The following is a 14,582-nucleotide window of genomic DNA, read 5'->3' on the forward strand; positions in this document are numbered from 1 at the left end:
CACCCGAAGAACACAAAGATGTTTCCGAACCACAGAGCCATCATTTCCATGATACTGAAAGTATATCGAATGCAGATAACACAACAACATCAACAATAGATTCCAAACCCAAGCACTTCTAAAACAATCAATAGAACAACTCCATCAACAACACAACAAGATAACTCTACATCACAAAAATTTCAAACCAATCTAGAACAACATGTTTGACATCAATGACAACCACAACAACACATCAATGAATACTTCCAACAATCTCCCCCTTTGTCGTTGATGGCAACACTTGATGACACATGCACCTCAAAGAAAAATAATACTACAAAATATCTCTGCAAAAATTTAAATCATATTTATGCACTATTTCTCCCTATCTCAATCTTCAAACTTCTAACTCAATATCTTCCCCAAAGTTCAAACATTCTTAATTTGTCCAACTTTGCCATCAACGACAAAGGTCACAGTAACACTGCACACACCACTACTCCCCCTGAGTGTAGCCACAACATCAATCTAGTAAACAAGAAATAGGCATGAAATCTCCCTTGGAAAGATCCATCCCCATAATACACTTAGCAAGAAGAACAAGGGGAAATGACCCCAAGCTTCTCCTAGAGAAACTCAAAAGTATCCTTCACCAATGCCCTTAATGAAAATATCTGCAACCTGCTCTTTTCTAGAAATGTATTCTAATCAAATTTCTTTCTTAATAACTTTCTCCCTTAAGTAATGATATCTTATTCAAATATGCTTTAGTCTTGAATGCATAACAAGACTCTTTGAAAAGTTTATTGCACATGTATTGTCACACATAATATGAATCGCTTCATCATATTTTGCCTTGATATCCTTAAGAGTTTATCCCATCCACATTACCTAGGTACAACAAGATGTCGCTACAATATATTCTTCTTTTGCAGTTGATAAGGAAATTGAATCTTGTTTCTTTCTGACCCAAGAGACCAATATATCCCCTCAAAATAACGCAACACCACTAGTACTCTTCCAATCATCAACACTTTAAGTCCAATCTGCATTAGTATAAGCATTCAAAAAGAAATATCCGCCCTTTTTATACCAGAGTCCATAATCCACAGTACCGTTCAAATATTGAAAAATTCTCTTTACAACTTGCTCATTTGTCACCTTTGGATTTACAACTTCTCCAACTCATGTTGGATAGTTTCAGCTGACTAGAAACCAGAAGGCATAGGAGAAGGGGGATATTCTATGATAGGACTTGTCGATGGAGGTCTTGTTGGAGAGGAGGTTATCATAAGAGTGGAGGATTCACATTCATGGTGTTGACCTGCCAACTAACTTTGAAGTCTAGCAATAATATTGTCTCTGTTTAGCTACTCCTCCTTTGGCCTCATTGTAAGCCTTTAAGATTGTTTCCAATTTTAATTGTAGATTGGCCTTTTCTTTTGCCTCCTTTTCTGCCACTACTACATTGAACTTTGCAGTTTCCAAGATTGTGCTTGCAGCCTCCACCACTCCTGTATCTTGGACTCTTTTTACAATCATGCCTCCTAGGAGACTAGAATTTGATACATCTTTTCTTCTTTTACTTTCATCCTTCTTCAGTGACCACATGACTAAAGCAACATTATCTCTGTTGAAGGTCACTCCTTCCATGGGTTTAATTTCCTTTTTGACTGCGTCAAGTACCAAAGCATCAACTATATCCCACTCAGGGAGGATTAAAACACCATCTTTTGATACCATCTCTCTTCCCTTTTCAAGGATAATGGTCTTGAACTCTTCAATCATCTCTTGTTTCACCTCTTCCTCTAACTGAGTTACATCTCTGTGAGACTGCTCACTCTTCCTTTGTTCACATTTGGCTTTGAATTGTTCCATGTTTTGCTTCCATACAAACTGCATGAAGGCCCCTGTTGTAACAAAGTTACTATCAGCGAGGAAGTCCTCACTGGCTTGCCTGACAATAAGGTCTAACTCTTTACCCTTGAGCTCAACATCTGTAAATTTCATTTCAGCACTAGGTGGCTCTTCTGGCATCCCCTCTTGTGTCTCCTCATATGTGTAGGAAATCTCCTCGAGACTCCCTAACTGTAACAATTGTTCGGCCACCGCCTACTCATCTCCTATGTGGATAGGGGATTGAGAGGAAGAATACAAAGGCTCATTGGTTTGCACTTCCTTTCCTACCCTTTGCCTTTTAGGGGAGTCTTGGATGTCAATGACATCCTCAATTGCTCTTTTCCCTCTCGAAGTGGAAGGCTCACCTGACACTGGCATCATCACACTGTATCTTGATTTCTTGTGTATTACATAATCACCAAGTGGGATAGTCTTAGCAAAGGCAGGATTAGCTAGAACTAATTCAACCCTGTCAGGATCATTTCTCATTATAGCCTCCCTCTTTTCTTTCAAAGTTTGCATGAGGTCTTCAAAATAAAGAATCAAGAATTTGATTTTCTCCTCAAAGGGATTGAAACTAGAAAGATGGTCATAACTACTATCAAATTGATGAATGAAGTCAAGAGCCCTTTTATATGCAACCCACTTGTCTTTCTTCAATTCTTGCTCATCCAAATTGAATTCATTCCTAAGTAGATCTTCAGGGAACTGAAATTGGTGAGGCCTACCTTTACAAACTGCTCTCTTTCTAAACATGTCGTTGAAAAAGACTTCATGGTCTGCACATCTTGAAACAGCAGTTGACAATCTATATGGTTTAAGAAATTCTTCAAAATACTTTCAGCCACCTTTAGTGGTCACAAAATGATGTGCCATGGTAATAGTTGGAAAAATGGTCCCTTTACCCCTATTTGTCAACTCTGCCTCTTGTACACTTCCAATTTGCCTTAAGACTTCAGCAATTCCTATCTTCAATGGGACTTGATAGGGCGATAAATATGGAGTGCCTCTGAAACCATATACTCTGAAAAGTGTAGAAATGGGGTACATATACATCTCCCCAATTATGAACAATTTTAATACCTTCTGCAAACTCCTTGGGCCTGAGGAATTCCAAGAGAGCCTTTGGAATCCTAGGGTTTTATGTGCACAAAAGAAATCTAATCTTAGATGCAAAGCATCTGTCAAACTTTAGATAACTAGCATCCTCTCTGTCCCAAGACAAAACAGTACTCCAAAGTTGAACAAGCATCTCTTCCTTATCTTTCATCTTGACCAGATCCATTTCTTTTACAAAATAATCAGCACCCTTGAACAAAAACATGTGCATTAGAAGAGAATACCATCCAAACGGTCTGTCCACCTTACCATTTTTTATCCCTACTAGCCTTGCATGAATTGCATCAGTAAGGTATGGCGCATAATCAAATGTTATTACCAGAGGCGTTTAGAATTTGTCCAATCATCAGCATGTAATGGGTTGACATGTTTTTCTCAGCATCTTCTCCAAAAATCTGACACAGTGCCCAATACATACCCTTAGCTCTTAGAGTAAACAAATTCAGGAAGAAGGGTTCCATTGTACTAGGGCCTACAACTGTTAACCCTCCTATTTTAACAAAGAACTCTTTCAACGAGCCACTCCTAAGGTGATCCCTTTGTGCATCGTAAACCTGGGCCAGTGATTCAAAATCAATAGGTTCTAACAAATTTGAAGTTTCAATGAGCTTGAACACACTTCTGAATTCATCATCTTTAATTTCAATCAAGGCTGATCCTTTCACATTCCTGATATATCTAGCTATAAGGTTATAATTTTGGGCAATCAGAGTCAACAAATCTACATCCATGAATACACCAGGGACTACAAGCTTCCCCACATCCAATTCCCATATGCTATTTAAAGGGGCAAGGGAATGTTACTGACCAAAACCAACCTTGAATAATCCTAAACCTGACATCCCTATTTGTGGATCCCTTAACCAATTGCCTTTGTCATATAGGCCATCCCCAATTCTCAGACGAGGGTTCTTTGGTACCAATTCTTTAGCCTTGGCCCCCGCATTGGTAGACACAGTTAACTATTCCAGAAAATCATCACAAATATTCCTATCCTAGTAATTTACTTTTCTTGTTAATTCCCTTCTTGGCGCCATCCCGTTAATACAACTATATCAATTGAGATTTGCACAAAAACTCTAATGGAACAATTCACACAGCAACACCAATTCTCAGACTGCAATTAGCAAGAAAAGCACAAAAAAAACCTAGTTATTCGCCTGAAGAAACTCGCTTTGCACCAGCTCCTCTGCATCAAACTTGTCGAAATGGTACCAATATTCAATTCATGCAGACCTTAATACGGCAAGTTGGCATTGAATTGAGAAATTAATTCTGCATGCTTCGGCCATCACCTCGAAATTGAATTCGTCAAAAATTGGATTCAAAAACAGGCTCCAACGGACCACAAGTTCTCTGAGTTTTTCTCTATTTTAGTCATTTCGCCATTTCACAGAGCTTAAAACCCCCGCACTTTTCTTTCGCGGAGAAATGACAATCGTTGGATCTCAGGAACCTACACTACTTTTATTCTTTCCGATCTTTCTGTGTTAGTGACGGGCCCTACCTTCTTTTTGCCATTTCGCAAACACTAAACCATGAGCTCTTTTACCTCACGAAACGTCGTCGACCACTAGATCATCATTTACTTGTTCGGTCTTTACCTCCTGCAGAGACCGCCAGTCTTCTTAACTAACCGTGCTTAGCCATGACGGCTAAAGGTTTTCACCATTTCGCACAGACTAAACTGCAGGCATCTTCGGGCTACAAAACAACGACAACCGTTGGATCCACCACGAGATGAACACCATTTAACACGCTTTAGACCTTCCAAGTGGGCCCTTTAACTCTAAGACCACTTGCTTTATTACATCACTGGTTAACAAACGCCATGTGGCAGTCGGCTATTTGCTCAAGAAGTTCCACCGGGTTCCATTCTGAATCTACCACGTGTTGTACTTCACCATTCTCAACATAACTGTTGGTTGAAACAAGGCGAGCCCTCAACTACCCTTCAGGGCCACGTGTATTTGACAAGTCACTAATTCTTTCCACGGAATAACCCATCTGTCCTTCCATGTCAACCGTCATGTGATTGCCACATCATTTCACTATTTCGCGAACATTAATCTCCACTTAACTTTAGGTTGCGAATCCACGACAATTGTCTGATTAAATCATACTTAATCGGCCTTTAAAACTTTATGACCTGCATGTCCTTTGGGCCCACCGACCCTTTCCCTATTTCGCAGAGCATAAACCTTGAGCCACTTATCTTCGCAAAGCAACGACAATCGTTGGATCTCGGCAACTTGCTCGTCGGTTACCTTTGTCGTGACCACCTCTGTCGAGCCCTCCACCTTTTCGCAACTTTGCGAAAGGTAAACAATGGGTATCTTTAGGCCACGAATCAACACGAGACATTAATTTTTCCTGAGCTGATCGTCCTTTAACCAATTACCTTACTCGCCTCTGGGACACGCCAAGTCTTTCGCTACTTCGCAAAGGGTAAATCACATGTACTTTGGGCTAGCGAATCAACGCGAGCCGTTGGATTTAAAACAAGATGCAGTCCTTTAATTTGACGTTCAATCCATCTGCTCAAGCCCGCCTAGCCTTTTCGCTATTTCACGAACATTAACTTGCTAGCATCTTTGCCTAGCGAAACAACGACAACCGTAAGATTAACAATGAGTTGCATACCAATTAAGGAGACCGACAAGCATTAGAACAAAACATAGGCAAAGGCGTAATTTTTAAAAAATATTTGAAAGACCGCCCAGGGAAAACCTACTGGGGAAAACTTTCAACGATAAATCGACCCTTCTTTAAGTGGCAAAAGTAACGCATAAAAAGAACATAAGGGTCTTTCAAACATAGGAAGGGTTAGAATTTCAAAAACCTTAAACCCTCATCTGACCCAAGAAACTCAGAGGTAACAAGGCCAAGCTAAACACATTTTTTGCAGACTTCTAAACAAAAATGGGACAAGAATACCAATTTTTTTAAATATTGATAACACAATCTTTCATACAAGGCTCTAGGTGCTCGTTTAAGTCCATGCAATGCCTTCTTAAATCTGCATACCATTTCCAGGTCTTTTCTCAATATGAATCCATCAGGTTGCTAAATGTAAACAACTTCTTCTATATCTCCATTAAAAAATATTCATTTAACATCCATCTAATAAATTTTAAAGTTCTTGCAAGCAAATAATAGAAGAAACATACAAATAGCTTCCATCTTTACTACCAGACCAAAAAATTTCCTCAACATTTAAGCCTTCCACTTGAGAATATCCTTTACATATTAGTCTTGATTTATTCCATGTCACATGTCCTTACTCATTTAACTTATTTCCGAATACCCACAAAGTTCCTACATTTTTTTCCATCGATCTAGCTACCAACTCCCAAGTCTTGTTCTTTAGAATCTCATTTAGTTCTTCTTCTATTTCTTTTACCCAACTCTCATCTTTGCTTGCCTCATCTTTGGTTGCCTCTTCATAAGTCTTCAACTTTGTCATAGATAGAAAACAATAATTAGCTTGATCTTGAGCTTCTGCAATCTTCCTTCTTGTCTGAACACCTTTTGTCTTATCTCCAATTATCTAATTATTTGAATGATGCTTCTAAACATACTTAGTAGGAACCTTCTCTGAATTCTCCTCCTCTTCTTCTTCTTCATCATTTCTTTCCATCTCTTTCCTTTCTTTTGGATCACTTGTCTTCTCTGGAACAACTAGAACAATCTCAACCTTCTATGCTAGCAAGAACTTCTTCTCCTTTCTATCCTTGATATAATATACATTTCCACCTGTTCTAACTCCCTCTACGACTCATTTACCAATCTTCTCATTTCTGATCACACATTTGGTGCTACTAAACAAAACTTCATATCATTTTCTACACATTTGATTAACACTTACAAACTATGTCTTAATCCTTTAACATAATAAATATCATCAATCTTATGTTTACCATCAATAGAAACGCTTCCAATACCTCAACAATGCCACCATCTTCTCCTATCAACTCCACTGATCCTCCATCATACTTCTTGAGATTAATAAACCTGCCTTTATCATCGGTCATATAATTTGAACATCTTGAATCTATAATCCATGCACTTAGTTCTATCTTAGCATGCAATGCAATCTAAATTGATTTCTCCTCTTCTGATTTCTCCAAAACATTATTCTTATCCTCAATTGCTAGAAATAGGATTCTTCATTCCAATCATCATCAACTTCATCTTTTGAAGTATACTCTTTAATAGAACATAAGCCCTTCTTTGTTCTATTAAAAAAGTGTCTCTTCCACTTGTTCTTCTTCTCATCATCATCCAGTCTCTTATAGTCTTCTCTATAAATTCAATTAGAATAATAATGTCCAATTCTACCACAAGAAAAACATTTCAGAAATAACTTACCTTTGTATTTTCCAATTGTAGCCGCATAACTTGTCGCCGAGTAACTTACATCATTCATAGGCAAGCATGTTTGTGTGATTAGGGTTTTGTCATGTTCATGTCATTTCATACAACATATGTGATTACATTCAACAAGCAAAACATCATTACTAGTCATTGCAGATTTGAGGTATATCTTTCAATTGTTTATTTCAGTATTTGAAATATTTCATTCAAAGTCAATTCCTAAACCAAGGTTTGACTTGGGAAATCCCTTATCCCCAACCTTTTTCTCTTCTTTAGTGTGCACAGGAACAAATATGGCGTTGTGATCTTTAGAATTGGTTTTATTTACGATGATGAACATATTCCCCTTTGGATTGCTAAAAATGCGAAGGACCGATGCAAGGAGCATTACTAGTCCCAACATTTCAAGAACTCCTTTTGGGAATAGATTTGAATACACTTACATTCCTTAGATCTAGGTTTATGGCTCAATCCAACGATTATAGCTCACTATTCATACATTTTTATTTCAATTCCAACACATTTACTCTAATTTCACCATTTCCAAAATTCAACTTAAAAAAGGGTAATCAATGTAATACCAATAAATCCAATAGAATTCTCAGCCCTATCCTAGTTGGTTTGTGGCTACATCTATTGAGCTTACCTCTCTTTTAATGTATTGGTCTCCAAGTAAAATATTTGTTGTTTTCATATAATCTAATGGTGGAAACCCTAATATTTTCACAAATACATTTTAGTGAACGCCAGACTCCTAACACCTTTATTTATAATTTATGTTCTCAAATATGATTGTTTATGTAATTTAAAATTCAAATTTACATTTACAAGTTTAATTTCCAACAGAATTTCAAAAATTTAGAGGTTAAATCAGCAAAAACCCTAATTTTTAATTCTAAAATTGAGCTTGTGTATTGTCTAAATTGGATTAATTATTTCAGATATGATTTGGACACATTTTAGTTTTACATTCATAGATCTCATTTTAATCAAATTATATAAATTTCGAGGTTTATTCATAAAAACCCTAATTTATTTTGGCTAATTTGATTTGTGGGTTGCGTAATTCAACACTTTGCTTTCCAGATCCAATTTCAAACATTGATAACAACACTTAATGAATCTGATTTATTTACTATTTCACATATGATTACATTAATTTTTACTTACATTTATCATAATCATGTGTTGGATAATACTTTCTTTCACTTCACCTTACATCTTTTCATTCATAGCACCATGGCATATTATATTTTTAGAATTTCCAAATTGTTTCCTTTCAATCTATTAGAGCTCAAAGCTTTCATTTACAATGCATCTTGTCTTATGATGATATTTTTAGGAAAATGCATTACATATATAGATCGCATTAAAGCTCTTGTAGATCCTAATCCTAGAGATGTTAATGGAAAGCCTAGTATTTGTACCTCTCCTGGGGTATCTAATGTGAATGAAGAACAAGATAATACTCCTATAAATTATCTCTCTAATAGAGAGCAAGCATTGAAGAGCAACATGGCTCCATCTTCTTCTCATACACATACCCTAGCGCAAGGGGCCCGCAAGATCAAGATATTGGTGTTTCAATCTCTCGAGATCCCCCTTAGTCTCCTAGGGCATATCTTAGTCATCAAAACATTTGTAGAGAAGATGATGTTATGCATTTCATTCATGATCTATCTCCCAACATAACATTGCTATCATAAAAATATGTTTAGTGTTATAGCCAACCCCTCTAATTTTCAATGATAATTTTATACCTCGTCCACATGTACAAAGGTAACTATATAGTTTTATGATTTAGTTAGGAATTTTTTTTACTATCGAATCATTTGTTGCTAGAGTAAATATAGGAACTAGGGTTTGCATGAGGAAGAATGGATTTTGTTTACAATTTAAGAACAAAGCATATATGAATTTAGCAAAAATTGATCAACATTTTGATTTAGAAGAATCACAATAGAAATACAATTTTATAATGCAACATTACAATTGATAAATAGAATTCTTTCGTTATAAAAATAAATAATAAAGATTAAATTTTTAGTACAAACAAACTTACAAAACTATACATACAAACTATGTCCAATTTTAGTTGTAAATTCCTATTTTAAATTTTTTATCCACTTTGGAGATTACAACAATGTAGTTTTTCCCATTAAGTTTTATAGGGCCAAAGTTATTGAGACATAATGATGCTTATGCCCTCACCACAGGTTCACGCCTATTGTTCCTTGATCTACTATTCATGTTCGTGTTGTAGACAATGTCACAGCTTCATAGTCATCTTCCTCACCAACCCCACCTATCATTGCAGCCCCATTCTACACGAATTTGTCGAAGCAGTGCTTGTGCGCAACTATGCAATTGTTATCACCATAAATGCTCACGAGGATCTGACGCATAATCACTTGAAATCAGAAATTTAGAAGAATAGTTTTTTTTCATTCATATGTATTACAATGCATCTACAGGTACATATACAGTCCTATAATCAAGCATGCAGCAACATTATCTACAGGATAGGAAAGAATCAAGCATACAGCAACATTATCTACAGGATAGGAAAGAATCATCTACAACATAGGAAAGAATCATAAGACAAATTGGGAAAGAATCAATCCAAATCGCAACACTCCCCCTCAAGTTGGTGCATAGATATCACACATGCCCAACTTGCCCAAAAACTTCGAGAACACTCGACTTGAAACTGTTTTGGTGAGAATATCGGCCAACTGATCCTCTGATCGAATCTGGGGCAACTCCACAATCTTCTCATCCAACTTCTCCTTAATCAAGAATCTGTCTACCTCCACATGCTTTGTACGATCATATTGAACCGGATTATGAGCAATATCACAGGCTGCTTTATTGTCACAATATAGTTGAATTGGCTGCATAGGCAGACAGCCCGAATCTCGTACAAGAAGTCTTAGTCACAACGCCTCACATACTCCAAGTGCCATACCTCTAAACTCAACCTCCGCTCTTGATCGTGCAACAACATTCTGTTTTTTGCTTCTCCATGTAACGAGATTACCTCCTACAAAGGTGAAATAACCTGAAGTAGAAAGCCTGTCATCTACTGCTCCAACCCAGTCAACATCAGTATATGCATCCACACTTTGATAATCCTCATTTTTAGTGAATAAAATTCCTTTTCTAGGAGCAGACTTCAGATACCTAAAAATGCGCAGAACTGCATTCATATGTTGCTCTCCAGGATTATGCATAAACTGGCTAACAATACTTAATGCATAGGCAAGGTTTGGCCTTGTGTGTGCTAAGTACATCAGTCTTCCTACGAGTCTCTGGTATCTTCCTTTATCAACTGGCACCTGATTAGACTCAATACATAACTTCAATCCTTCTTCCATTGGTGTATCAGCTAGTTGACACGCTGACATACCAGTTTCCCGTAACAAGTCTAAGGCATACTTTCTTTGAGACAGAAAGATCCCTTTATCAGATCGAGACACTTCGATCCCAAGGAAATATTTCAAGGGGCCGAGGTCTTTCATTTCGAATTTGCTGGACAAGTAACCCTGTAGAGCCTTCCTTTCTTCAGGCTCATTTCCTGTAACCACCATGTCATCCACATACACAATAAGTGCAGTGATCTTACCCTGTTGTTTCTTCAAGAATAAAGTGTGGTCTGAATTGCTCTTACTGTAACCAAAGGCTCTCATAGACTTTGTGAATCTTCCGAACCACGCCCTCGGAGATTGTTTCAACCCATACAGTGATTTTTGTAATCTGCACACCTTCCGACTATGTTTTTTTGGTATCATGCATCCGGGTGGGAGTTCCATGTAGACTTCTTTAGACAACTCTCCATGTAAAAAAGCATTTTTCACATCAAACTGTTGTAATGGCCAACTCAAGTTCGCAGCTAGAGACAGTAAGACTCGTACTGTGTTCATTTTAGCTACAGGTGCAAATGTCGTCGTATAATCGATCCCATAGGTTTGGGTGTACCCTTTTGCCACCAGTCTCGCCTTAAAGCGTTCAATTGTACCATCTGCTTTGTACTTCACAGTATAGACCCACTGACATCCAATTGGTTTCTTTCCTGGTGGACAGTCAACAAGTTCGCAGGTTTTATTTTCCTACAATGATTTCATCTCCTCATTCATAGCGGCTTTCCACCTTGGGTCAGCTAAGGCTTCCTGCACATTGTTAGGAATAGATACAGTAGATAATTGATTTACAAATGACTGATTTGATTCTGACAAATGATGGTTAGACACATAATGACTCATGGGATATTTAACTTTACTACAAAGTTCGGGTTCATATGTAGGTTTAGGGATACCTCTGGTGAGACGTTGTGGTAGATGTTTTCTAGATGGTTCAGGAACATTCTCAGCAAGCGATTGGTTTGGTGTATAAGTTGCCTGTGGTGTGATGGACTCGGACTGAGGTGGAGCCACAACTTCAGTTTTTGGGTGTTCATCACTACTTTCATCCAATTCCCCCACTTCTTGATTAACAAGTTCAAGGAGTTCCCCTTCTTCAGAGATGTCCAAGTTACCCACATCTTCAGAGATGTGAACATCCACATCTTCAGAGAGTTCATCATCATAGTCTAGAGTCTGAATTTCCTTCTGGTACTCCCTCTGAAGTTCAGGCTCAGTAGAAAAATACATAAAGTCTTCATGAAAAACTACATCCAATGTAATAAACATTCGTTGGGTTGGAGGATGATAGCATCGACACCCCTTTTGATAAGCGGCATATCCTAGAAAGACACATCGCAACGCTCGAGGAGATAACTTGTTTCGTTGATACTTATGGAGGTGTACGAATGCTACACAACCAAAGATGTGAGGAGGTAAATTTATGACGACTGGAGCAACAATCGCCTCAGCAAGTGCCTGGGAGGGTGTCTGGAAATCAATAGTGCTAGAGGGTACCCGGTTGATCAAATATGTTGCCGAGGTAAGTGCTTCGCCCCAATAGGACAACGGCATATGGGCTTCTATCAATGAAGCAAGGACAACCTCCAACAAGTGACGATTTTTCCTCTCGGCCACCCCGTTCTGCTGAGGTGTATTGGAACAAGTAGTTTGATGAATAGTTTCATGTGCTTCCAGATACTGTTGAAGTTCAGAACTCAAATATTCGCCTCCATTGTCACTACGGAGAACCTAAACCTGTGTATTGTACTGAGTGTGAACCATGTTATAAATTTTTTTAAATAACAAGTTCACTTCACCTTTAGACTTCATCAAGCTTACCCACGTCATCCTAGTACAATCGTCAATAAAAGTAACAAACCAACGTGATCCACCCAAGGTAGTGACTTTGGACAGACCCCAAACATCAGAATGTATGATCATAAAAGGAACTGGACTTTTATTCAAAGTTAATGGAAACGATACACGATGGCTTTTTGCAAGTTCACAAACTTCACACCGAAAACTAGAAACATCAAATTTTGTAAATAAACTAGGAAATAATTTCTTCAGGTAACCAAAGGAAGCATGCCCCAGACGTCGAAGCCATAACCAGATTTCAGATTTCTGCTTCTCTCCCTTAGAGCCATCCACCGTTAGAGCTTGACGCAGCTTGTCCGAACTCTTTGACACCAAGTCCAAGTAATACAGCTTTCCTCGCCTAACACCACAACCAATCGTTTGCCTCGTTCGGATGTCCTTAAACACACAAAAATCAGGCCAAAAAATTACAACACAAAGCAAGGCAGTGGTGATTTGGTAAACTGACAACAAATTGTAATCCAAAGATGGAACAACTAAAACAGAATCTAGATTCAAAGTATCAGTGAGAGGTAAGGATCCTTCTCCAATAACTGGGGTTGAAGAGCCATTGGCAGTGGAAACAAATTTTTGTGAGGACTATTTAAGGGGTGAGTCCTGTCTAGAATCAAATGACATATGATCCGTAGCACCAGAATCAATTATCCATGCACTATTAGAAACAAGTGTAGACATATTTAAAACCTTACCACCATTACCTGCCGCTGCTACTAATGTCGAGAGTTGTCTAGCAACATCATCCATTGTCTTTGTTTCAACAACCGCAGCACTGGAGGTCTTGGAATTCCTCTTCCGTGAATCGCGACTATGATCCCACCATTCTGGATACCCCACAAGTTCAAGGCAGTGGCTTTTGGTATGACCAGTTTGATTGCAATGGGTGCATTTGTAGGTGGATTTATCGGCACCATCAGTGGTTTTAGGCTGGCCTTGAGAAGGTCGGTTTTGATTAGACCGATATCAAGTCACCATGGCTGAAGCTTCAGTCTTTTCTGGTTCTTCAATCATCGTTGCACGTCGAACAGATTCACGGTGGACCAATGCATAACATGCTTCTAATTCGGGAATACGATCCTTTCTCAAAATTTCACCACGGATTTGTTCGAATTCACCATCTAATCCAGCAAGAAAAATATGCACCCTTTGTTGCTGAACTGATTTTCGGTAAGATTCAACATCGTTCTCACTCTCCATGATCACCTTATCACGATGATCCAACTCACCAAAAATCTCAGTTAATTCTTCATAATACACAGAGAGTGTTCTGCCATTCTGTTTGGCAAAGAAAGCCCTCTGATTCAAGACAAACACCTGCAATTCGTCTGCTCCATCATAAAACGCTTTAGAAAGAGCTTTCCAAATATCTCGAGCGGTGGGTAAGCGAATGTATTGCTTCATAATTTCTGGGGACATAGACATCAACAGCCATCTCTTGACCTTTTGATTGTCTGCATACCACTTCTCATACTTATCATCCTTCTCAGTCGGTGGCTGTGAATTACCACGAATGAAAGAGAGTTTCTCCTTCTCAGCAATATGCATCTCCATGATTTGAGACCACAAATCATAGTTTGTTTCATCGAGTACAATCCCTGCCTTGAATGATGAACCTTCAGACTGAATGATAATGGGAGTAGATTTGGTCCCAGATGTTTCCGAATCTGCATCGGCCATGATTCAATGAAGGGTACAAATGATTCAAGCTTCGAAGCTCTGATACCAACTTGAAATCAGAAATTTAGAAGAATAGTTTTTTTTCATTCATATGTATTACAATGCGTCTACATGTACTTATACAGTCCTATAATCAAGCATGCAGCAACATTATCTACAGGATAGGAAAGAATCAAACATACAGCAACATTATCTACAGGATAGGAAAGAATCATCTACAAGATAGGAAAGAATCATAAGACAAATTGGGAA

At 38.1% G+C, this 14,582-nt stretch overlaps 1 protein-coding gene across 1 annotated transcript; it reads right to left on the minus strand.

The window, feature by feature from the left end:
* Positions 1-13,301: 13,301 nt before the first annotated feature.
* LOC131060830 (uncharacterized) lies at positions 13,302-14,365 on the minus strand. The gene has a single exon (XM_057994249.2). It carries the CDS (start codon positions 14,328-14,330, stop codon positions 13,617-13,619), a length of 714 nt encoding a protein of 237 aa, XP_057850232.2. The 5' UTR covers positions 14,331-14,365; the 3' UTR covers positions 13,302-13,616.
* Positions 14,366-14,582: the final 217 nt, after the last annotated feature.

The sequence above is a fragment of the Cryptomeria japonica genome, chromosome 10 (genome assembly GCF_030272615.1).
Source record: "Cryptomeria japonica chromosome 10, Sugi_1.0, whole genome shotgun sequence".
NCBI classification, from domain to species: Eukaryota; Viridiplantae; Streptophyta; class Pinopsida; order Cupressales; family Cupressaceae; genus Cryptomeria; species Cryptomeria japonica.